This window comes from Venturia canescens, chromosome 11, assembly GCF_019457755.1.
Source record: "Venturia canescens isolate UGA chromosome 11, ASM1945775v1, whole genome shotgun sequence".
In the NCBI taxonomy this organism is placed as follows: domain Eukaryota; kingdom Metazoa; phylum Arthropoda; class Insecta; order Hymenoptera; family Ichneumonidae; genus Venturia; species Venturia canescens.
This window is the reverse complement of record NC_057431.1, coordinates 10,570,605-10,594,972: the sequence shown is the minus strand read 5'-3', so window position 1 is coordinate 10,594,972 and position 24,368 is coordinate 10,570,605. Positions and strand designations below refer to the sequence as shown.

At 34.6% G+C, this 24,368-nt stretch overlaps 2 protein-coding genes across 5 annotated transcripts; one reads left to right on the top strand and one right to left on the bottom strand.

The window, feature by feature from the left end:
- The first annotated feature begins 32 nt into the window (after nt 1-32).
- On the top strand, nt 33-10,380 carry SMC5 (structural maintenance of chromosomes 5). The gene is made up of 14 exons (XM_043431865.1): nt 33-350; nt 1,620-1,947; nt 2,585-2,923; nt 3,212-3,340; nt 3,427-3,634; nt 4,387-4,518; nt 5,159-5,686; nt 5,804-5,933; nt 6,141-6,387; nt 6,944-7,354; nt 7,961-8,188; nt 8,428-8,607; nt 8,757-8,849; nt 9,679-10,380. Exons 1-14 carry the CDS (start codon nt 268-270, stop codon nt 9,799-9,801), a joined length of 3,159 nt encoding a protein of 1,052 aa, XP_043287800.1. The 5' UTR covers nt 33-267; the 3' UTR covers nt 9,802-10,380.
- Nucleotides 10,381-10,890: 510 nt separating this feature from the next.
- On the bottom strand, nt 10,891-23,938 carry LOC122417936 (odorant receptor 13a-like). 4 transcript variants are annotated; one of them, XR_006262400.1, is made up of 6 exons: nt 23,856-23,938; nt 22,924-23,181; nt 19,503-19,663; nt 14,857-14,956; nt 11,127-11,282; nt 10,891-11,023 (listed from the first exon to the last, which is right to left on the bottom strand). XR_006262400.1 is itself a non-coding variant. In XM_043431868.1 (5 exons), exons 1-5 carry the CDS (start codon nt 17,670-17,672, stop codon nt 10,967-10,969), a joined length of 594 nt encoding a protein of 197 aa, XP_043287803.1. In that variant the 5' UTR covers nt 17,673-17,723; the 3' UTR covers nt 10,891-10,966. The 4 variants fall into 4 exon arrangements, 3 of the variants coding, with proteins under 3 accessions (XP_043287803.1, XP_043287804.1, XP_043287805.1); XM_043431868.1 differs by lacking the exons at nt 19,503-19,663; nt 22,924-23,181; nt 23,856-23,938 and adding exons at nt 11,351-11,482; nt 17,524-17,723; XM_043431869.1 differs by lacking the exons at nt 19,503-19,663; nt 22,924-23,181; nt 23,856-23,938 and adding an exon at nt 17,524-17,723 and having other exon boundaries at nt 10,900-11,023.
- Nucleotides 23,939-24,368: the final 430 nt, after the last annotated feature.

Below are 24,368 nucleotides of genomic sequence, written 5' to 3'. Positions count from 1 at the left end.
AATTATATTTGTTAGCATTTATTGTAGTGCCAATTGCAGAGTTGGCGCTGTCGGCGCTGTCAAAGAACTCGGATGGCGCTGTGCTTGCTCGTTGAAGCCGTTGAAGGGGCGGGCGAGGAGACCAAACACGTTTTCGCGGGACAACGCAGGAATCGCAGGACAAAAAAATAAACAATCCACATGATTCACATAAAACTCATTACCTTTCGGTTTCGTATTTTGTCTTTAGACAAATTGTTTAAAAGATTTTAAAATAAATGTTAAAAAATGAATCGGGATAAAGAAGCAGGAGAAACATCGAGTGCAAAAAGTCGAGGCATGATAATGCGGATTTATCTCGAAAATTTTGTGTAAATATAACCTTTTTTCATCTTTTTTTTTCTAATCTTAACATTGTCGACTGGATTTGTGAGATCCCAAAAAATAATAACTGTAATGTTGTAGAATTAAATAATTCATGATCAATGATCGAGTTATTAGAAAATCATTAAATGCTCGATTAATATTTCAATGTTACACGTATATCGAATGGATTTTTTGTTCAATGTCATATTTATTTCAATTAAATTGATTACCACGATGTCATTCGGGATTACAATCTTAGAATTTTTTACCATGTCTTTTGTTTTTCAAAGAACTTGAAAAATAACGATGCGGTATGTTTCAAAACATTACAATGTAATTTTCACAATGTTCATTATTGATTCTAGTGAAACAATGTTTTCAAATATTGGTATCATTCATCATGGGTCTTGATTTAACCGGATCATTTTAGTGATGCTGAAAAATTCACTTTTTATGCTCAATTTTTTTACGTATTCAGAATGTCAAATTTTCACAAAGCCTGAAATGGAGTATGCCTAGATATTTTCTTGAACCTAGAAGCCAACGAATTTCGAAATTTGTAGCTTCAATAAATTCTCGTAGAAACTTGATTCAAATCTGCAATTTTCCTATCTTTTATTTTTGAACTTCCAATGATTTTCAATGTTCTAATTGAATTATAATAAATCATTTAACAAGGTCAATTTTAATAAAATCGTGCAAGATTCCGTTTGTTCTTTGTTCAAGATGCAAGTAAAATGTCACAAAACTTGTGAAATGTTTGTATTTTTCTGGATGAATTGAATATTGTACTCGCTATGCTGATAAAACAACAAGACAGTCAACTTGAATATTTCAGCAGTTAATACCTTTAAGCTTTTGAATTGCAGTAAAACAGGAATTTTGCTCTGTATTTTTTTAGTTTAAATTATATGAAAGAGTGGCAAATTATTTCTTTGAAAGACATTGTGCTATCGCATTTGTTCTGTTTTACATAAGTCAAGAACTTATGCATTGATGTTTCAGAGAATGTGTTGATGGTTGAAAATTTTTGAACTGACTTTTTTATCACCTCATTTCAATACAGCCAAATTTTCTAATAAACTTTTTTAGATTCGCCAATGTCTTAAACAATTTATTTCATTTTGGGTGCTCGAATGACCTGCATAGAAGAGAAAATGTTTTGAAAGAGTTGAACGTCGTTTTGACACATGAATTCTACTCATCAAAAGTATAAAAACTTTTACATACAAGAAAAACTTTCAATTCCAATCCTTGTGGTTTTTTATTGGCAGCACTTACGATAAAGTTGTGATCATTCCTGGGTCCAATTTGAACGTTATAACCGGCCCGAATGGAACAGGGAAGTCGACAATCGTGTCTGCTATCGTTCTTGGACTTGGTGGTAAACCATCGGTTATTGGACGAGGAAATACGCTGAGTCATTATGTGAAAAACGGCTGTAATAATGCTTTGATTGAAATTGATCTTAAAAACACGGAGACTTCTAATTATCGAATCGTCAGACGTTTCAATCTCCAAAACGAAAATGCCTGGACCGTAGATGGAAAACCCGTTTCGCAAAAAAGTCTCATGCATCTTATGGAAAGTCTCCATATTCAAGTAAATATTTTTATATTATTCATTTGTCCAATAAATATTTGACTGATAACTTTCAAAAGTTTCTAAGGGATAAAACCACTTTAGGGCCTCAAAACAAAACTTTTGACAAAAATTTTTTTCTGGTGGAATCAAAGATAATAGAATAATAATATTTGAGGAGGTTCGGGGGAAAAAATTATGATTGAAAAATATTTTTAAATGGCGACATGAAAAAAGGAATGATTATTTGTTGATTAAAAGTGTTTGAATGAACCCATAGAAAATTCTGTACATATTTTACTGTGAAATGTCATGTTTAAGATACTTTAAGAAATTTAAATAAAAAATAAAAAATGATTCAAGTCTGTGGGTCATTTTGAAAAATCATGCTTTGAGAAAAACACGTTCTATAAAACAGATATCGATTTTTTGAAAATTCTTTTTTATTCTTACAAGCATGCCTTTGGAATTTTCTAGTACTTTTGGAAAACCATACTTTTTTGGGTTCTCAAACTTTTTTGCTAGTCTTTCATTCAAGAAAAGGAACCATAAGTTAAAAAAAAATATGGTATCCATGTAAAAAACGTGAACTATTATTCCCAAAATTGCATGCAAACTTGCCGGTGTATTTTTACAATAAAATTCAAATTTTTGCCAGGTTGATAATCTCTGCCAGCTGCTACCTCAGGACAAAGTGCAAGATTTTTCCGGTATGAATGCACAGCAACTGCTGGAGAACACGCAGAGATCGGTTGGTGATCCATCGTTGATCGAAAACCACACCAAACTGAAGGAGTTGAGCAACCTAGTCAAAACAAACTCCGAAAAGACGCAAAACAGAAAAGAGTTTCTGCAGTCAGAGACGAAAAAACTCGAAGGAATGGCAGAAATTGTGGGCGCCATTAAAAGACTGAAAAAATACAAAGAAAAAATCACCCGTCTTCGACAGAAAAGAGCTTGGATGCGTTATGATATCAGTAGAAAACATCTCTGTGATGTGAGTGCAGTACATTTTGGTCCTTCACTTTTTCCATCATTGTTTTTACTAATTTTTTCACTTTTGTTTAAATTTTTATAAAAAAAAAGTTCAGTTCACAATAAGTTTCCGCTGTATTATAGGTTTCTCCATTTGATTTGTGTAACTTTATACCGATGTCAAATCATCCCTATAAACGGATTCACAAGTGTCTGAAAACTCACAAGTTTCAAATGTGACTGGGGACAATGAATTCAGTTTTTATTCCATTTCAGTTTTCATCAATTCATAAATTTCAATAATTAACAGGCGAAAGAGGAACGTGACAAAGCTGCGGCTGAGGTTAAAAAATTGGATGAAAAATTGAAACCGATCGATGAAGAAATAAGAAAATATGAAGTGCGCATCAAACATCTCCAAAAGAATGTGGAAAGCTACGTGAGTATTTGCAGGTTCACATAATCAGTTCACTTGATTAACTTCGCATCTTCGTGTATTCATTGTTGTTGTTCTTTTGTAACCAGCAAAATGAGCTTCAAAAGAAAATTAACGATGCTGATAAAACGGTCGACAGACTGCAAGAGAAGGAAGCAGAAATTACAGAAGAACAGCAGAAACTCAAGCAACACGCTGAATCGGAAAAGAATCGCGATCGCGAGATCACTGGTTTTGGGCAGCAAAAAAATAAACTAGAAAACGATCTGCAAGTTATCATCGAAGAAATGGGATCCGGTATGAGTTTTTATCGAAATTGTACTATAATTTTAAGTCACCGACAACGATAAGTGAACGATCACTGAGCAGGAGCTTTTGAGCTTTGCAACACTTCGACTTATCGACATTCCGATCGGTGTACCAGAGTCCGACGAAAATAATACGTTGGCTGTCTGGACTCTGATAAATCAACGTCATTCTCCTCTCCAAAAAACTAGTATTATTGTCATCCGAGTCACATGGCCAATGTTGTTGCTCAATATGTAGAAGGCGAAGTCAGGTGGCTCCACCCGATGTTTGAAGGCTGAACGTTTGGCCAGGAATTATTCAATAAACAATGAAAATGGGACAGCCGGAGAGAGGAAAACAGAAACAAGCAGAATGTTTTTTTCTTTCATTTATTTTTCAACATAATGAATTCCTCAATCTTTTCGGTTTCTTTTCTTCTTTAATTGAATAATATAAGAAAAAAAATGGAACAAAATGATTGCACGCACCTTTTTTCGAGGAGTTTGACTTCTGAAATCTTTTATTCGAACGCAGAAAGAGAAATTTTCTTTATGCAAGCTAACATTTCTATTGCGAACTATCGCAGGTAAAAAAATCATCATCAATATTTGTAGGTATGCACAAAGCATATGAAACTTATGCAAATGACGAACAATTAGTCGCAGTAATAACGCTTAAGTACTTACAATTGATTGGTAATGAATATTTTAATTTGACGCTGTTACCCAGATCTCATGAATTCTTATAAATTCTATTTTCAGAAGAAGCATTGCTAAAGAATCAAGATCCAATATCGAAGGAACTCGAGAAAAAAAGCGGCAAAATTAATGACTTGATGCATCGAAAATTTGCCATCGAAGCTGACGAGAGAGAGGTCGATTTCGAAATAGGACGTAAGTTTAATATCAACTTAGTGTTTTGTGGAAACTTTTTGGTAATTTTTTCCACAGTTTTCAAAATATTAGTACATTGAATTACGAGTGGAATATAAAAAACCGTCTCAAATCCGAAATGTTGGGAATCAAAAATCGTACAGTTGTCCATAGTTGTTCTTATAAAGATCGACGTTTGACTTTTCTGTAGATTTTTTCTTGCACTCTCCATTTACAGAGAAATTTGGACATATGAAATATTTTTTCTGGAAAGTTCATGTCTTTCGATTCCCGTTTTATGAGGCAACTAAAATTATTCAATCATCCTCCTAGTCGTATCCAAGTTTTCAAGCATTGGCGTCGATTTGGACTGTAAAATCAGTATTTTCATATTTTTACATGAATGATAGGACTTTTTCAAAGAAAATAACGAAATGCATTGTTCACCAAAGCAAAACAAAAGTTTAATGAGCAAATAAAAAACTACCTTCTTCTTACCAAATGGCACTTAATAGTCAAAGTACGTTTACCGTGTTTGAGGGACTCAAAATAGCGAAAAATTTGCGATTTCTGTATTCGGAAGTTTTCCACTGGACCTAACAGATTTTACTGAGAAACTGAAACGTCAAATTTTATTTATTCTTTATCGCCTACTTTTTAGCAATTGCCGAGCGAATCAAAGCCGCTTCGGATGTCGATTCGAAACGTCTCGAGCTCCTCAAAGCCAGAAATCACGATGCCTACGAAGGTCTCATGTGGTTGCGACAACATCCGGAGCTTTTCAGAGCTCCGGTCCACGAGCCCATGTTATTAAAGATTCACGTCAAGAACGACAGATACACGAGACACCTAGAGACCATAATATCGCAACGTGATCTCGTTGCGTTCGTTTGCGAAGATAAATGCGACATGAACAAACTCATGAGATACCTGAGGGATGAAAAAAAACTCACGATCAATGTTATCTCCGAGTCACCGGACAAAAACGTGGACCGGACTCCCATTGTACCCATCGAGCAACTGCGCCCTTTCGGATTCGAGAATTATCTTGTTGATTTTATCGAAGCTCCACCAACCATCATGAACTATTTGATTTCACAATACAATATTCATAACATTCCGGTTGGATCAGCCATGGTCGATAAAAACATCGCACACATTCCGAATCAGATACGAGTTTTCTTCGCTGGTGAGTTATAGGATTTATTTATTCCTTCTTTTACAAATAAAAAACTCTTTTGTTTACCTTTCAATATTAATTGTCATTGGAACATATTTTTTTACCATTTTTTCTATCATTTTTCAGCTAATACCTTCTACTCGATAAACACGTCGAAATATTCGGGCGAAAAATCGACTCGATCTTCCGCAGTCACTGGCACCGGAATGCTTTCGATAAACCAAGACAACAATAGAATAACCGCTTTACGGCAAAAGTATGGCTGGAATTTTGAATCGCCATTTTGCACTTTTTTCGAAATTGAAGATTCCTTATTTTTCATTGATTGTCATTCAATTCTAAAGTACCTTTTTGGTATATTTTTCAATGTAGACAATTGAAATTGGTAGACAAAAAATTGCCGAAACGATTCTTTTAGAAATAATTCAATGTTCACTCTAACATTTTGTTTTGTGTTGAACAGGCTTGAATATATGAACGAAAAGAAAAAAAATCTTCGAAGCAAGTTCAAATTAATCGATGATGAGATTGCTCAGCTGAATAAAGATCTTGATTCATTGCGTTCAGCAAAACGAGAATCCCAAAAAAACATTCAAACTATTCAAAATCTCAAAGGGCGAATCACAATGATAGAAAATAAAATTCGTTATTTGCAAAAGGAAATACCGAGCATGGAGACGGTGAAGGCCGCTACCTCTTCGAAAATACGGGTAAATACATGTTCAACTCTTTTTATGATCTTGCGAAGCTAACAAATAATGAAAAACAAAAAAACACCTCATTTTGTATCATCCAATTTCTACGCAATTTTTAAATCTTGCAAGATTCGATTTTCACGAACACAATAATTCTATTAGAATTTATTTTTTTTCAAAGATTATATTGATTTCTTGCCTGCATCGCCTGCCAAGGTTTCGATATCACACAAATTGAGATTTCTAATTATTGCGGGCCATTCTGAATCAACAGTTTGTCCATTTCATCGAACAAATCTCTTTCACAATTATTATTTGAAAAATGAAAATGGAGGACCAAAGTTTTTTCTCATTGGTCTTTTGATATGAATAATGATTTCATAACGATTTTTTATTGTGCACCATTAAATTTCATAAATTTAATTTATCAAATTAAGTTTACTTGTACTGGTTAATTAATTCAAGCAAAAACAGGGAATAAAGATATGCAGATCTGAATATTTTGGTCGAAGATTTTTTCAAAAAATTAATCATAGAAGAAGAAATGATTTTTCACTTTTGTTTTTCGCAGAAAATATTGGAAGATCAGGTGAAGCTGTACGGAAAATATACCAGCCAGTTTGCGGACATTTCGAAATTCATATCGGGCCACGATGAATGGAAATTGGAGCTCGAGTTTTTACGAGATATGCACTCAACGAAAAAATGCGATTCAGAAGATTTGAGAACTGAGCGACACAGGGTCGAGCAAGAGTTTAAAAGGCTTGGCGAAGAAATGACGACATTGCGAAACGAGACCCAAAAGGCTTACGATCGCGCGCTCGCCAGTACCGATGGTTTGTGTCCTTCGGACGCACTCTTCGCGCCTTTTCAATCAGCATTCGCAAAACTTCCGTCCACGGTTGTTGACATCGACGCTGCGATCACGAATGCCGAGGCAGAAGTTTACTGTCTCGGAGACGACAACGCTGAAAATGAACATGTAAGAGAATCAAATTCTTGAATCCACTTCGTTGAAAATAGAATTCCAATTATTTTCTCACAAGAAATACGGAGTGGAAAAAATGTTTAGCAAACTTTACTCTCCAGTTTTAGTTGAAAACGCATCGAATTTTGGGGACAAGTCTAATAATCATTTTTAAAAATTCTAAAGAATTTTTTTCTATGTCCTCTCTCTCTCTCTCTCTCTCTGTCTCTTAAAATTATGTTTTAAAAAAGATTCCAATGAATGAAGAGTTATTTTGATTTTCTGTGATTATCTTTTTTGAGTAATTTGTAATTTTACAACACGATCCATTGTAGCACAATAATTATTTATTGTTTCAATACTTCACTTTACATTTGATTAGAATGAAAGAAAAGGCGATGGTTAATTTTGTAGATTTTCAAAGATCATTCACAAGATCGATGAATAGTTTCATTCCCTGTCGTTGTCCATACGCAAGTAATTGCGAGGGGAAGTTTAAAATTTCATCACTTTTTACAGACATTTCTATTTACGTTAATTTAATAAAAACCATAAGAATCTTTTATGATAATTTAATGATTTAGCTATGATTTAAAAGGAAGTTTTTATCTCGTGCTCTAGGTACTTCGGAATTATGAAAAAACTGAAGAAAATGTTCGTAATACTACAGAAGAAATAGAGAAGTTGAAAACGGAAGAAAATAAGATTGTGACGGAGATAGAAAAACTAAGACCTCTTTGGTTAACTGCACTGGAAGCGCTTATTCACCGAATAAACAAGAATTTCAGTGCTTATTTCGAGCTCATGGAATGCTTGGGAGAAGTTTCACTTAAAACGCCTAAAAACCCCGTGAGTTTTTTTTTCTAATAAGTATTCTCTTAGGAATTTTCGGTTCTTTTGGAAACTCGTTTTTTTCTTATTTGTACGAGTAAAAAAATGCAAAATTTATGACTGAAATATACATTCTAAAATTTCAACAATGTAAAATTTGTTTTTTTGTAATTTATTTAACTTTCCGGAAAACTCAATATTTTGAGGAAAATTAATTTTTATTTTTTTTTTTTTTCAATTTCGCTGTACTTTCGTAGCATGAGTATGAACAGTATGGCATAAGCATAATGATTCGATTCCGGGAGGACGACGGACTTCAAGAATTGACGAGACAACGGCAAAGTGGGGGTGAACGAGCTGTTACCACAGCAATTTACATGATTGCACTTCAAGAACTTTCGGCTGTACCTTTCCGCTGCGTTGATGAAATCAACCAGGTCAGTCGCATAATTTCAGAAAAATAGAATTCGATTTTCTGTTTTTATGTTGGAGGCTGTTTTATATTTATTTTTTCTTTTAATATCCACTCTACTCAGTGCTTTTGTCATATCTTTGGATTTTTCAATTTTTTGTATTATTTTTTCAGGGAATGGACTCCACTAACGAGCGACGAGTTTTCGACTTGATCGTAAAAATCACCGAACAATCCGGATGCCAATATTTCTTACTTACGCCAAAGGTACGTTCATTTGTTCTTCATATATTTTCATCAACATTGGCTTTATTATACTTTACAAAACGAATTATGAATTTGATAAACCCTTTTGCCTCGTGTGAATAGCATGAAAGGTGTTTTCTAATAAACAGGAACTTGGAACTTTTTCTTTTCAAGTGAATTCGGCTCTGCCAAAAACTCATATTCTTGCTATTAAATTACGATATCAGTAATGAAAAAGAAAATTGGACGTTGAATTTTGCACTGAATGCATGAGTTTAAGGCCTTGAATGTAATTTCGTAACACGATGTTGGGATGATAACTATTCAAAATCACAATCGATCTCTGAAACGAATCAGCAAAAAAGAAGGTCAACAACAAAATCTTTTCAAAAATTACACCATTCCAGGTGTGGTATTCTCTAATCCTGTTTTTCTTTTCATTCGCACGAAAAATAATGAAACAATACGAGGTCGTTTGTTTGCGCCATGACAGTTTTAAGGCACTCTTAATTTCGATACACATTTTATACTACTGAAGAAGCCAGATCCGGATTTGAAATAAAAAACTGGCCAAGAAATCAGAGATCTTGTCAGCGACCATGTAACAGTGTATTTTACTTCGAGAGACGCGACTCTCGCCTGCGAGAGAGTCACGTGACCTTGATGACTCTTGCGATGGTTCGAAACAACAAAATTTTCTTTTTTTTTCGAAAATTTGAACAACACATTAAAAGCAAACAAAACCTTAAAATTGCGTTGAAAACGATTCGTCTTGATTATAATAATAATAATAATAATTACTGCCATTAAAAATTATTTGGATTTGAATGAAATGAGTTTAATGTTGCAGTTGCTGTCTGGACTCCAATACGGTGAGAGTACGACGGTTCATTGCGTTTTCAATGGTCCCTATATGGCCCCAAGCAGCGTATTCGATATCGCCAGTTACTTGGAGAAACATACTGTTTCCTGAGCACTTTATTGTTCTCTAAAAACATGTGAAGTAGCAACTCGTGCTGAAATTGTCCGCAATGATAATTCAAGGGATTCCTTTTGAATTACCGTTTTGGACGAATGTTTTTGTATTTCCGTAAATTAAGGATACCCATTAGTATATCGACACAGAAACAAAAATTGCTATTTTTTAAATGAACTACGCTTTATTCTACTTTAGAAAAAGTATAAATACCATATGTTCAATATTATAAGTTCAATTTTCTTAATTTTAATTACCAAAGCTTCGTGGGATTAGTTGAAATTGAAAGGGAGATCATTTTCAGTGCCAAAGATTTCTTTTAAGCCCGTAAATATTACTGGAGCTTCGTTTACATTTGGTTCTATTTGTGTTTTTTATAATGATTTAACGAAAAAGCGCTTTCCGATTGTTCATTGATTTTTTTTCAAGCAAATTTATGCTAATGACTAATCGTTACAGTAATTTCTTCCCATATAATTTCTTTTTCCCACAAACCAATAAAAACGTTGCGAAAGATTGTTGAAACGTTCTGTTTTTCAAATAAATCTTCGCAGATTTTGACTCTTTAGCAAGACCGATGAAGCTGTCGAATTGTAAGAATTTATAATTGAAATTCAATTCCCTGAGAAATTTTGTTCGGTAGTACAATCCCAGATAGGGTTTTGCTCATTTTTTCATAATTCATCGAATACGCACGTTTCATTTTTCGCTCCAGCAATTTTTGTTCGTTTTTTTCAACCCGACACGTGCCTCTTCACAAGGTCGATTTTTCGATTACTTACCGGAAATTGGCTTTTAGGGAAAATCGTTATTTCCAGTTCTCATCGCAATGACTTGAACGGAATTTTATTGAGTTATCGTTGTAACATTTTTTTTACCAAAAACGAAGATTCCTAGAAATTGCGTATCTACAAAATAGTAGATTTCACTAGTTTTCGAGTTTGATGAAACCACGAGATGGGATAATCGTACAGAGGAGAAGCACCATTTCACGAAAAAGTGCTTTACAAAAAAAAAAGGATTTACAACTGCTTTTGGAAAAAAATAAAAAACTAAGCGAAAAAACATATTCCAATGAATGTTTATTACGTGAAAGTGATTTCTAGGTACGCTTCTAAGCTAAATGTTTCCACTATTCGTGTCCCAAAAATAATCCATGATTTCAAGACTTTTCCACAGCCAGTAGAACTGACAAGTAGCCCATCGAGGTTTTCATGATCTAAATGAGAAGAGCGTAATTATCAATGGATACCGACTGTACAGTGCATTTAAAAAATAGATATAAAATGGAGGTGACCAGACGAATTGAAAGCGTTACTTACAGTGGTGAAAAGTTCGAGTGAAAATCCGACGAATTTTCCTGCAGTTATTTCAAGAGGGATTCGAGCTCGGTACGTTAACATCATCAGTGATCGAGCTTCGTTAGGTTTCAAAAGATACCACTGCGATTCGTAAGCGGCATAGCTCAAAGAAGTACTCTACGAAACAGTCCACAAAAGACAGAAGTTCGTAAAAATAATGTTTTATTCTCATTATGATCACTCACTTCAACGACAAGGAGATCGCTAGCCCAGCAATACACAAACAAGTGTATTATTCCGGTCGATGCGAAACAAATAAAAAACATCATTTGAAGAAATGGAAATTCCTCATCACCAGTCAAACCCTCGAGAAACGTCTATCAAAAGTGTATTTTTCCGAAAGCCATTAATTAGGCGATTTCAATCTTAAGCCTTAAGAGTATGGATCAGTCGATTAACCTCACTTGGAATTTTCGAAATCGAAATTCTTTGACACAGTTTGATTGATCAAAAAAAGGCTCTGCCAGCCTACGCAGAACGATGGCAAAAATCGACTGACAGAGCCTTTTTTTAATCGGTCAAACTTTGTCAAAGAATTTCGATTTCGAAATTTGCAACTATCTCTCTCGCACTCATGGTTGTAATATACCGACTGATCCATCCTCTAAACCCCTTTACTGGTAGACGGTTGCATTGATACACGGAGAGACTTTTATACGAATATTTCGGATGAATTTGCTAGAAAAATTTGCTATGTTTTATAGCAGCGCTGTTCTATATCGCCATTCTATTACATTTCACCAAAGTGCATAGTAATTTTGATGCCGAAAGCAGTTCTCTCAAATTTTTTACTATGTACGACAGGCAAAATTTAGGTCTACGACATTCTTACATCGAACGATGTATCGATATCCGAATGTCACTCGAGTCTGGCGAAATGTTAAAAATTGGTGACTGGACAAATTGCTTGAAATTTTACTATGTTCCACTGGTTAATTTTCATGTTTATACTCGCAACGTCTCATATAATTGGTGGGCGTATTAATTTTGTTATGTTATTGAGCAAAATTCAATGCGATAAAAGGGAAATTACGAAACTATGCAATTTTTCGTATAGCACAGAGAAACGACTGCTATGTTATCTCCTAAATTTTCATCAAATCATTCCATTATTTACTATGTCTTTGGTCGAAATTCGCTCGGTGTTCATTTTTGATGTAGTACAACGCGTTATTTACTATGAAGTGTGGTAATGGTTTCCCAAACTTTTGCATTATTTGACACACTCTGTAGCGATTATTATTATAATATCGATGTGGTCCGACGTTACTATAAAAACATAGTAATTTTTGCTATAAAAGTCTCTCCGTGTACTTGGCTCGACGCCAAGTATTAAGGAGAGTGGCTAGGGACGATACAATGTTGCCATGCTAAACCATGTTAAATACATTAAAAATTTCAAAATGATAAGAATTTAATAAAATTTGGTGAACATATTCTTTAGAGTTAAATTTGACAATACAAATTTTTTAAGATTCTTCTTCTACACAGTTATCGAGTAATTGATCACTAAAGTTCACGTGTATAAGCATAGCGTTTCCATATATATAGGTATACATTCCGGGCATAAGAAATCTGCTTTAATGCGTAATTACTCGATAACTAAGCAGAAGAAAATTTTGAAAAAAATTGTGTCTTCGCACTTGATGTTGAAGAACATTATCACTAAATTTGATCAATTTCTTATCAATTTGACGAACGTAGCCACCCTCCTTAAGTTAATTAATAGAAGAAAAGCCAACGCGAGCCGTGCCACACTCTTAATACGCAAATATGCCGATTTATGACGTCATAGAGTTTTTCAATTGAGGAAACGGCTTAACGCTATAAATCGAGATTATAACGAAAATAATTTTCCTGAGTAACAAATGGTGGTAAGAAGATTATTTCATCCTGAGTTGCTGCCGTTTTTATCGGCTGAAACTCAAAAAATTATTTTAAATCAATTGACTGTTAAAAACTAGTAAAAATAAAACAAAAAACCATAAGAAAACGAACAAATTTTAAAAAAGATTAGGGAAAACTGGGGCTAGTTGGCCGACGGGGCAAGTTGACTAATAAACAATAACACCCAAACTACGGAATGTAAATATACGTCCGGTCGATATGATCGCTCATTTGAACCTTTTTCATTCGTGTGTCCCGAAGTGTCAGAGCGACACGTCGTTTAGGAACAGTGAAGAATTTTTATAAATCCAGGTACAAAAGCAAATTTTTACGTCAATCTTTTCTATCTCCTGCTGCCTCGATTTTTTTTCCAATTATTAGAATAATTCTCTACATGAATGCTCATATAATGAACTATAATTGTGCACAGTATTTTTCTTAATTATCGCTATAATTTGCTGGTAGAACGTTTTGTTGCTAAAAAAAAAAACAGCGTGGGGTAAGTGGGCCAACAGTGGCTAACACATGTGTCGACGTACATGAGTGCTCTAAATGGATCCACTCAAGGTGTGCCAGTAAAAATACAATATTCTATGAGTGTAAAAACTGCAATTCTGATTTTGATGACGAGGATGAGGATCAAATATTCCTTTTTCTCAGACTTTTGAACAAAAATTATCTTTACATTCACTTATGTCAACATTTTGTATTCATTGTTCGGATCATCAAATGAATAATATTGAAAACTATCCGTTTTTATTAATTTCACTAATACGTAGTTGATTATTAGGTAAAAATAGTACCATAGTCCACTTGCCCCAATGCTTTTGTCAACTTGCCCCGACTGTGGGGTCGGTTGACACAAAAATGGTTCGTCAAAAAAACGATTCAATAACTCATTAAATACCAAATAGAAATTTCGAGAAAATGGGACTTGTGGTGCCCTCGGTCGATAGTTCGAACCTTTGAGAAGAGAGCCTCATTATTATTTGAAGGGCCCGTTAGTTTAGTTTTGGTAGTCGATCAAGTCAGACTGTGCGAAGATCCGGGGTCCGATTCACCCCAGCGTGACCAATTTAACTAATACTACCTGAAAGTGTGATTTCTCAGGTTTATAGAACGAGTTGATTTTTTTTTTAATTGAAAATTACGATTTCTCCATCGATTTTTGTGAAAAAAGTCATTTTTCCTGCATTCTTTTCTTTGACATTTTTTTAATATTAAAAATAACACGAATAGAATAAAATTGTTATGGTCGTTTCTTAACGGTTCAAAATACATTGCAGTATTTTTATTTTATTTTTTTTACAGTTTTTCAATTATTTATCGTCCCCCAAAGTGAGTGAGGTACTTTGGACCCCGTGTGACTATTACGCCAGAAACTTGAGGCGTGACTTGTAAGGGTTAAGTTTTAAATTAAAAAATTCGAATTTTGATCTGAGATAGAGGAAAGTTGCTTCTACTCGAAACAACCGTTTGAATTTTGAAATCTTCTTTGGTTTCTTGTTTACAAACGATAGTTTGAAAAGTTGGCCAACCAGCTCCGGTCTCCCCTAAAATCTCTACGTGCAGTCTTTATGAGACCCATTCTGGGTCGTTAAAAATTTTGATAACTTTCGCCCAAAGAAAACTCGAAGGATATGTACGAAATGTCGTGATTCATCTATCAGAAAAATTATTAGTGAAGTTTGATAGCTAGAAATGCCATTGGAATTTCATAAAGCCATGGCCAACTTCTGGCATGTGGCGAATCCACCAGTTAAGGGGTTGAAGTAATTTTAATTGAAGAAATTTAAATACGTACCGTGATAATAACGTAGCCTTGAAAGCAGAATAAAATACTGCAATTCACCACTTGAACCAAGAGCATGAAGTTGAAGGAATCTTCGATCATTCCTGCACGGCTTTAATGAATGATTGAATATCGTTTAATATTTCATCTTACACACATTTTTATCTCGCTTTTTTAATTATTCTGATTATTTTTTAATGCTAATGGGAACACCGGTATAAATTCATTGTTTCTAAGTCTCGGAACAAATATGCTATAAATATACAAATTTACAGTCGAATTGAAACCGCTGACGGATTAGCGAGTCCCTGAAAAAAGTGCCGAAAACAGTCTCTATTGGGACTCTAGACTCAGGATTTAAGTGGATGAACTCGAAATAAGGATTTTTTTCTCTCACTTGATTCAAATAGAATAGAGAGACCCTATTTGGGACTTTTCACGTGACATCCAGTCTTAATCGAATGAACAAAAATGTCCCATTTGGATCTGACCTATCCTGAGTCCCAATCGAGACTTTTTTTTACGACTCCCGGATCTGTTAGGGTCGCAACACTTGGTTCCAGCCTGAACTCGAGCGTAGTTTGACTAATTCGAAAACAGCAGAACAGTATTTTTCAGCAATTTTTTTTAACTCATTTTTCAAATGATAGTTGCAAAGAAAAAAATTTCGGATTGGTCACTTGATGAACTAATCATTTATTTTTTCATTCAAGGACGTTCATCTGGTGATCAAATAAACGAACAGGTATTGATGAAAAAAATTGAACATAGTTATCAATATCGACAAAATCACCAATCACAATTTGAAGCTTTTGGCATACCTTGTTCAAGAGAAATGAATAAAAACATATTTCTCAACTTAGGGTTTTTCAATGGCAAAAAAAAAATTACTTACTGAAATTGTGAAAAAAATATATGTTGCGCAGGAAAATCTAACGAATCGATTTAAAAAAAGTAGTCTAATGTATAGTTTTTTAGACACTGCAAGTTGAAGTTTTATGGTTTCTCCATTGGACCACATGGTAATGTTCAAACAAAAAATGTGTATCGCAATAACTCGAAAATGGTTCTTACGATTTTGATTTAAAAAACACAGTGTTAGAGTATCTTCTGAAGAAAAAATTAAAAAAAAAACATGATCTACCGTCTATTTTTTGAGAAAAAAATAATTCTAATAAAAATCGTACGAGAATTTGAGTGGGAGAACTTCAAGGTTCGCGACGTGGCAACGCTGTCGCGTGAGACAAGCCATGATTATCACTATACTTTGAAACGCTGCGCTCGTCTCAGACAGTTACCCGCGTACAGTGTTGCTACGATTCATGCGCTTCTGAGCTATCATTTGTGTGCTCATATATATGCATACGGCACGAAGATGTGTTCTAGCAGGGGCGTACGAAAAGAAAAAATATAAAAATTCCAAAATCACGAGCAATTATGAAATTTTAGTAAAATATCGTAACCACATATATTTTTTTTTACTGACCATTAACGATAATTTGAATGATTTTTGCAACATATTTCACAACGAATAGTGCATGTTCACACAAAAAGGGGGCTGCACCATGCATATTTTTTATACGGTACTTAGCTATCGAACTACCTTATAACACGATCACTAAACGTGATTCTAAAATCGAACTTCTATAATTACTAATAAAAACATGCAAAAAACATTTTTCTGATGCCGTGAAGTGCATTAAACACTTGTGTGATTTGCAAAAAAATTAACCACTTAACTCGTAAACGAGTGAATCTATTCTCGTGCCAAACTAGTACGATCGAGTACGCTACGAAAATCGTCATAACTGTTCTTGATATATTTCTGATTTTCAATGCTCAACGCTTCAATCAAATCGAAATGCAAAAAAAAAAATGAAAATGCAGAAAATAAAATCAAAACGCAAAAAAGGAAATCAAAGTGCAAAGAAGAAAATCAAAATGCACGAAAGGGATTCAAATTGCAAAAAAGAAAATCAAAATGTATAAAAGGAAATCAAAATGCAAAAAGGGGAAAAAAGTTCTGCAAGAATTCATCTCAAGGCTAAAATCAACGCAGAACAAAAAAGAAAAATAGGGAAAAATCAAAATCAAAATTCAAACCAAAAAAAAAACATTGAAAAAAGGGAGTGTAAAATCCTATCGCAGCCTCCACGTGGCACACTCCGGGGTCGTGACTCACAGTCACCAGCTAATGGTGGGAGAATTTTGTTGAAAATATATCATCGAAATTAAATAATCATTTACATGTCAGTCCGCCTTCTTGGATCCACCATTCCGAATTTTCAAAATTAAACTTAAGATTCGGATTCAGCGGCCCAGAAAACCTTCGGATACCAAGTTTCATCGAAATTCATCTAAATTTGGAAAAAACGCATATATGCGTCCTTACCAGTTTTGGCACTGAAATTTTCGACGCACACACGCGTCCTTACCAGTTAACTGGTTAATTTGTCTCGAAGAAGGGGGCTGAACACTTTGAACTGATTGAGCCGACTTCTTTGTTTTGACTTGTTGGGTACCGATGAATATCTTTAGGATTCCCCTGTTTTTCATGAAATCAAACTTTTTTTTATAGCAGTGTTCACTAAAAAAGTTTTTGTGGGCTATAGAATTCGACATGTACACGATTGAAGGGGAAGGATTCTTAAAATTATTTTCAGAATATAAAATGAGAACCGATTGAGCTCTTCGTGTTTCTGTACTATGGTAGAAAACCTCTTCCAATAAATGCTGGGATCCTTGAGACTTTTTTCGTCTACGATATTGTTCAGCGCTATTTTGACTGTTTCCAACTGTCCAACGAGATGCAACATGATCATCGCCATTAAGCTGTCCGGGCCAAAATAGCCAACGATGGAAACAACCGTACCCCAGTACTGGGCAATCATCAGTGGCAAATATCCGTACAAAGAAACCGTGTCGAAAGGAAAATAGGCAGGATACAAAAAACCGACTGCCAGGACTGAGTCGTTCGCCATATTTCTACGCCCGAAATACGCCTCGTACGTCTGAGAAAATAATCGTATCAATTTACTTTCATTTTTTCATACGCTTCTTGGCGGATCATCGGATTCCTGGAAAAAGTGCTAGAAACAGTTCCAATTGGAAATCGAGACTTGAGTGGACTAGGGAAAACCTATTGAAATATGAGCAAAAATAATCCATCAACGTAGTAATAAAATTTAACCCATTCAGGGTATTACTTTTTTCGGTCCCCATTCAAGGTATTGTGAGTTGGTGAAGAGCTGAGCAATGTTAGAACACGTAATTTGTAATAAAAAAATCTGATAAAATTCTCGAACATTCTTCAATAATTCTACTTTAAGGGCACCCCACGAAGATTGCAAAAAAATTCAAGGGTCTCCCCAGCGGATTTTGTAACCAGTTTTTTGTGGTTGGAATGGAGCTAGTCACTTTTGTATAAAAGTAGGCCCGTCATTCGTGGTCAGAGTCGGAATTCTCGAGTTTCCACTACGATTTCTTGGTCGGAACGACCGACGTGAATGCCCAATGTTCAGCTCAGTCCGACCACAAATGACTGGTCAACTTTTGTACAAAAACGATCAGAAAGCTGGTCACAAAATCCGCTAGGACTTATATAAACTTGTGGGCAGAAAAATAGAAACATTTTTTATTACATATTCTTCAAGTACAATTTCTGAAGAATATTCTCATGTTGAATCTTTAAACGCAATTATCTCAGAATCGTTTTTTTTTAACAATACCTTTGCGATGGACACGATTACTGAAAAACTATTAATCCGATCCACACAAAATTTATACCACTTATTTATTATAATAAAACCTAGGGCCTGGACGAAGGATTTCGTATTTTTTTGGAAAAAAAATTGTAACAAAAAAACCGAAAATTTAGCACTTCAAAAAATGAATTTTTTTGTTAAAACTGTTGCCATTTTTTTTTAATCAAAATTTTGACAAATCCTTCGTCCAGGCTCAAGCTATTATTATAATAAATAAGTGGCATAAATTTGGTATGGGTCGGATTAATAGTTTTCAGTTATCATGCCCACTAGAACTGATGCTCAAAAAAAGGTGCCACTGGAATACAGCTGGAATTGCGCCATTTTGAGAAATTTTTTGATGAAAAAAATTGCACAAGTACTCGTAGATATGTACTAATGAATGTCGTTCATAGTTTTTCAATAAACATTTATTTTCTTGTCGAAAAAAAAATCACGAAAATCACGTTTTTTCGTCCGCTGCAAGAGTATATAAGGTCTTAAACAAATATTTCATTTTTCGTAATAAACATACCCACTTCACAAGCCTCACAAAAAATTGCTCGGATCTCCAGCTACTCACGATACCTCAATCGAATGAAATCACTCTTTCTTCGTGCCATTTTTATTTGTGAGTCTGCTTCCCATAATTGAATAGGCCCATGATAAGTCCGAAATGGGACTTGTTTCTCTTCGGTTTTGCACTCTGTTCAAATAGGGTCAAAGGACTTGATTTAGAATTTTTGAGACTTAATTTCGGCCTCACTCATCCACTTGAGTTCCGTGGTTTTCGTATTTTTTTAATATTCAAAGAACAGAAATAAAAATATTTAATTTCGGAAAAACAAATAATTTATACGTGTTGATTTTCTAAATATTTATAAATAATGCTGAAAAACAATCAGAGAAATTTACCCCAACCACCGTAAATGTTAAACACATGGTGCTCGATATCAGGATGGACATAGCTGATATCAGCCTGGTCCATTTAGCCCTTCGCATCATCGCTTCCATTTCTTCGTTCGTTCTTTGTTCCGCCCAATCTCTAGCCATCGCACATAAAAAATCCACCATAACTTGAAATCCGAAAAGAAAAAACACATTTTTATGAGAACATTATATTTTGTTATTTAAATAAAGATGCACATAGATAATATTCAGTCAAAATTTCATTCAACTAAATGAAAATGAATGCAGTTTTTTTTATCATCAATAATAGGAAGATTGTTAAATGAAGCACAAACTACTGCGTGCACATTTGGTAGCATGTCTAAATATCACAGTCAAAATATCACACGAAAAAATATCACGGACAATATATCACCACGACAAAATATCACACGTCAAAAGATCATGCACACAAAATATAACACGTCAAAAGATCACGCACACAAAATATCACACGTCAAAAGATCACGCACACAAAATGTCACAAGACCACAAATAATTGTGACAAAATATATCGCATCGATATAGTATATAGAGGCAAATCTCGAATATATCACGGATTAGTCGAAGCTCAATTTTTGTTTGTGTGGGGATGTATGTGATTGTCTGTTTAGGTTTGTTTGTGTATAAGTATTGTTTGGGTTTGTTTGGGTAGGGATGCATGTGTTTGTCTGCTTTGGTTTGTTTGTGTAAGGATGTATGTGTTTGTCTGTTCGGGTTTGTTTTTGTAAGGATGTATGTATTTGTTTGTTTGGGTTTGTTTGTGTAGAGATGTATATGTTTATCTGTTTCAGTTAGTTTATGTGGGGATATACTGTGGGTTTGTTTGAAACCCAAAACAATTTAATTGAAACCTTTAATAATTTAATGGCGATACACTGTCCGTGTGATATTTTGTCGATGTGATATTTTGTAGTGTGATTTCTTGTCGGTGTTATATTTTGTCGTGTGATTTTTTGTCGGTGATATTTTGTCAGTGTTTTTTTGTCGTGTGATTTACAGTCATGGAACCGCACATTTTCACTTGGATGAATTCATTTACCTAAAAAATAAATATCGAAAACGTGGCACGATTGCAAAAGTAAAAACAAGGCATAAAACGATCATCTTATATAACACAGCGTACTGAACGATATTGGAATATGAGCAAAAAAAATCCATCAACATAGTAATAAAATTGATATTAATAATATTAATTAACTTGATATTAAACAACACACATAAGAGCGTGCTCGCAGTCCTATAAGTTTGTTTATAAAACTAATATTTAGATGGCCCTTCGTTGTTAGAATTAGAGTCACTTTTTCGACCACTGTAACGCTCGATTCGATAGACCTTTAAGGGGGAGATACCTTTGCAATGGGGTCGAATAAAAAATCGTTGATTTTGCCTAATGCTTTTCGGGAGGTAAATAATTATCCCACGATTTGCCAACTCTGTCACTTATTGAAGTGTACTTTAATGTACCATAGCGTATTTTTAAACTTTTATAAAAATAAAATCTGATGCAGATATCCCGCTGGACTCAGAACAGGTCAACTCGAAAGTTCCAAAATGGCGGCCACTTTCACGTGAAAACTGTTTGATAGATCTTGACCAAATTTTGCACACGATTAAAGGACATCAGTACCTTGTCGCTAAACCTCATTGTTTCCAAAAATCAGCTACAAAAAGTGTTATTTTCATGACAAAATGTACCAAAAAATTCATAAAAATCGCTGAATCTATTCAAAAATCGTATGGTCCTTCCAATTTTTCATTTATTACTACTTTTTTAGGTTCACTGACGAATTATAAGTGTTTTGAATAAAAAATTTTAACCGTATTGGTTTCAGACGATTACAACGAGCACCAGAGTGGCCGCCATTTTGGAACTTTCAAGTTATTGACCTGTTTTCAGTCCAGCGGGATATCTGCATCAGATTTTATTTTTATAAAAATTTAAAAATACGCTATGGTACATTAAAGTACACTTCAATAAGTGACAGAGTTGGCAAATCGTGGGATAATTATTTATTTACCTCCCGAAAAGCATTAGGCTAAATCAACGATTTTTTACCATTGCAAAGGTATCCCCCCTTACGAGTAAAGTTTATTGAATAAAATATATAATTGTTCTGCTTAAACTTTGTGCCATTCATTTTCAAGCCTACTTCCATAATCCAATAAATGAACAAAAAAACGCATCGAAAAATTATTTTCCCAATTTTTACTACCCGGTACTTCATGGATACTCTACTTTTCAGAAGTTTGAGAAGCTTTGTCTATCTCCTGACTTCATAGCAACCAAGAAATTTATAAGTTGTGACGTATTTTTTTTGTAATTATCTATAAAAGGAACAATTGTTTTCAGGGTGAAACGTAGCTAACAAAAAAATGTCTTGAGTCAAAGTTTAATGTACTTTTTCACTCCATTTCACAAATCATCGATGAATAAACCGCGTTTTAACTCAGTCTTGAAAAATCTATTAAAAAAAGATCTTTTCTTGCTCCCCTAGCCGAAAGTACGCACTTTCCGGCCGCGTTTCAGGCCGGGAAGAGCATTTTTCGTGGCCGGCTAACTCGGCTAACTTCAGTGCGCTCTGACGATATTTTTGCGGCCGGTGATCCTTTAACATTTCGATATATGAATGTGAAGCCTGTATTCGTTGCCATGATTTTGTTTATTCGTTGCCAAGCATCATTATTATTTGCTTCAAGCGGGCGCGTATAGCGTAACTTTTATCATTCATGTTATGCGCTATACTGCCATGAACCTGGACGAATAACATACATTTGTTCGTTCGGATGCGAAAACAGAAAATAATGTAACCGAACTTATAAAATGAATATGGTCGTCCGGAATAATGTTGTATTTCCAAATTCCAGGTTCATAGGAAAGCACATATTCATATAAATTATCAAGTATAGCGGGAAATATTCATATATAAAAATTGTTAACTATCATGGGACTTTGAATCAGACATGTATCAACGAATTATTTATTTGTACTAATAATATTGTTGTATCATTGTGTGATATTTTGTGTGTGTTTTTTTACTTTTTGTTTATGTTTTTAATGCCCGCCCCGACCAGCAAAACCTCGGCTTCGCCTCGGTCCTGCAAAAGTCGGGCGGGCACCCCCCCCCCCCCTCCTTGCAATTGCTAGTAATTATTGAACGTACTTTCGGCTACGGGATCAAGAAAAATAGTATACAACCCACGGCCCAAATGTTAGATGCCCTGGCATGTGCGACATGAAGGCCTCGGCTTCGCCTCGGCCTTCATATAGCACATGCCAGGAAATCCAACTTTCGGGCCTAGGGTCGTAATATACTATTTTTGTGTCTCGTTCTGCCCCGGTTTCCCTTACATGTAATTCAACTAAAATATTTGGAAAATTACATACCTTCTCTCTTCGCTCGAAAAAGCCAAAGTTTGTAGATCGAAACTACAACGGGACCATTAACGACAATAGCGTTGATCAATTCGCTTAAACTATTACTGAGAAAAAACACGCTAGCACTCATCGGTAACCAAATGAACAGCAAAACAATCAAAGCGTATATCCATGCACAATTTCTGACTATTATATTCTGATTGTCTTCGGGCCATCCGCCAACTAGGCCCATATTTCGACGGTTCCAGGCGTAGGCATATACGTAACCTGAATATATTTCATTTTAGTTTATAATATTAATAATTAATAATTATTATTTTTATGAAATCAGAAATTTTAATTTTATATAAAAAATTCAAAACGCTCCCTAAAATCCAATTTTTTTACGTTTTTTTTATAAAAATAGCTTGACAGATATAAAAAATTGAAAAGCGTCATACTCGAATTTATTATGAGATTACAGAGGACTCGCGCCATGCATTTTCTATACGTGGCGTTGAGCCACTATCACGACTAATATTTGAACAATTATTTATGAACATAATTTTTTCAAATTCAAAGTTAGCCCTTGAAACATGAATTGTTTTCGAAATAAAATAGAAAAGCGAAGTCATTATGACTCTATTTCACCTCCAGCCATCCCTTACACGGTTATTTCTATAATCTTCGAAAACCACTTTGCAAATTTCATGATTAAATGATTTTTTGCCAAGAAATAGGATCTTTTTACTTATTTTCTTCGCTACTGCAATTGAGACTTTGCAGAGTGCTGAATTCATCTTGAGTCTGAATTTTTTATATCCATAAATTTTGATCTCTTTTAGGCTTTCGTAAGGGGATTGTTTTAGCAGGCTTTTGTAAAAGGGTGATCGTATATTCAGTGAGCTTTATTTATTTTGAATGAAAAATTTTTCAATTTTTTATCGAAGGTTGATCGATACCTGGATTATCTTTTTCCATCATAGTTTCAGCTTGTCACAACGACTCGTCAATATACTGCAAAATATAACAAAATTGAATACACGCACCCTGAAAAATTGAGAGCTTTTCCAGTTTCACGTCCATGTGTGGTTAAATATTCATGGGTTCTTCCCACCGGAGGGGAAGACAAAACTTTTAATGCTCATGTATTACGTAAGTGTACAACTTCCATAAGAAAATTGTAATTTATTATACTCACATCTCATAGAAGTTGGGGTCGAACATGTTGTACGTTTTCTCACGCTTTTGTTTCTGATCGCTTTCTAGGATCAGGAAGCTTCCATGTTTATTTTTTTATCGGAACGAACCGTCCCAAAGGGGACGCCATTCTGTCGTCATTATCTTTCTCTTTGTCATTATGCTTATCATAGGGGTTCTCTGGGTGGGGTATATTTTCACCTTCCACGTAGGTCGACAAGAGATGTAGTTGAGTTGTCGTGAAAACTGCCGCGAGATAAAAATCGTGTTCTACT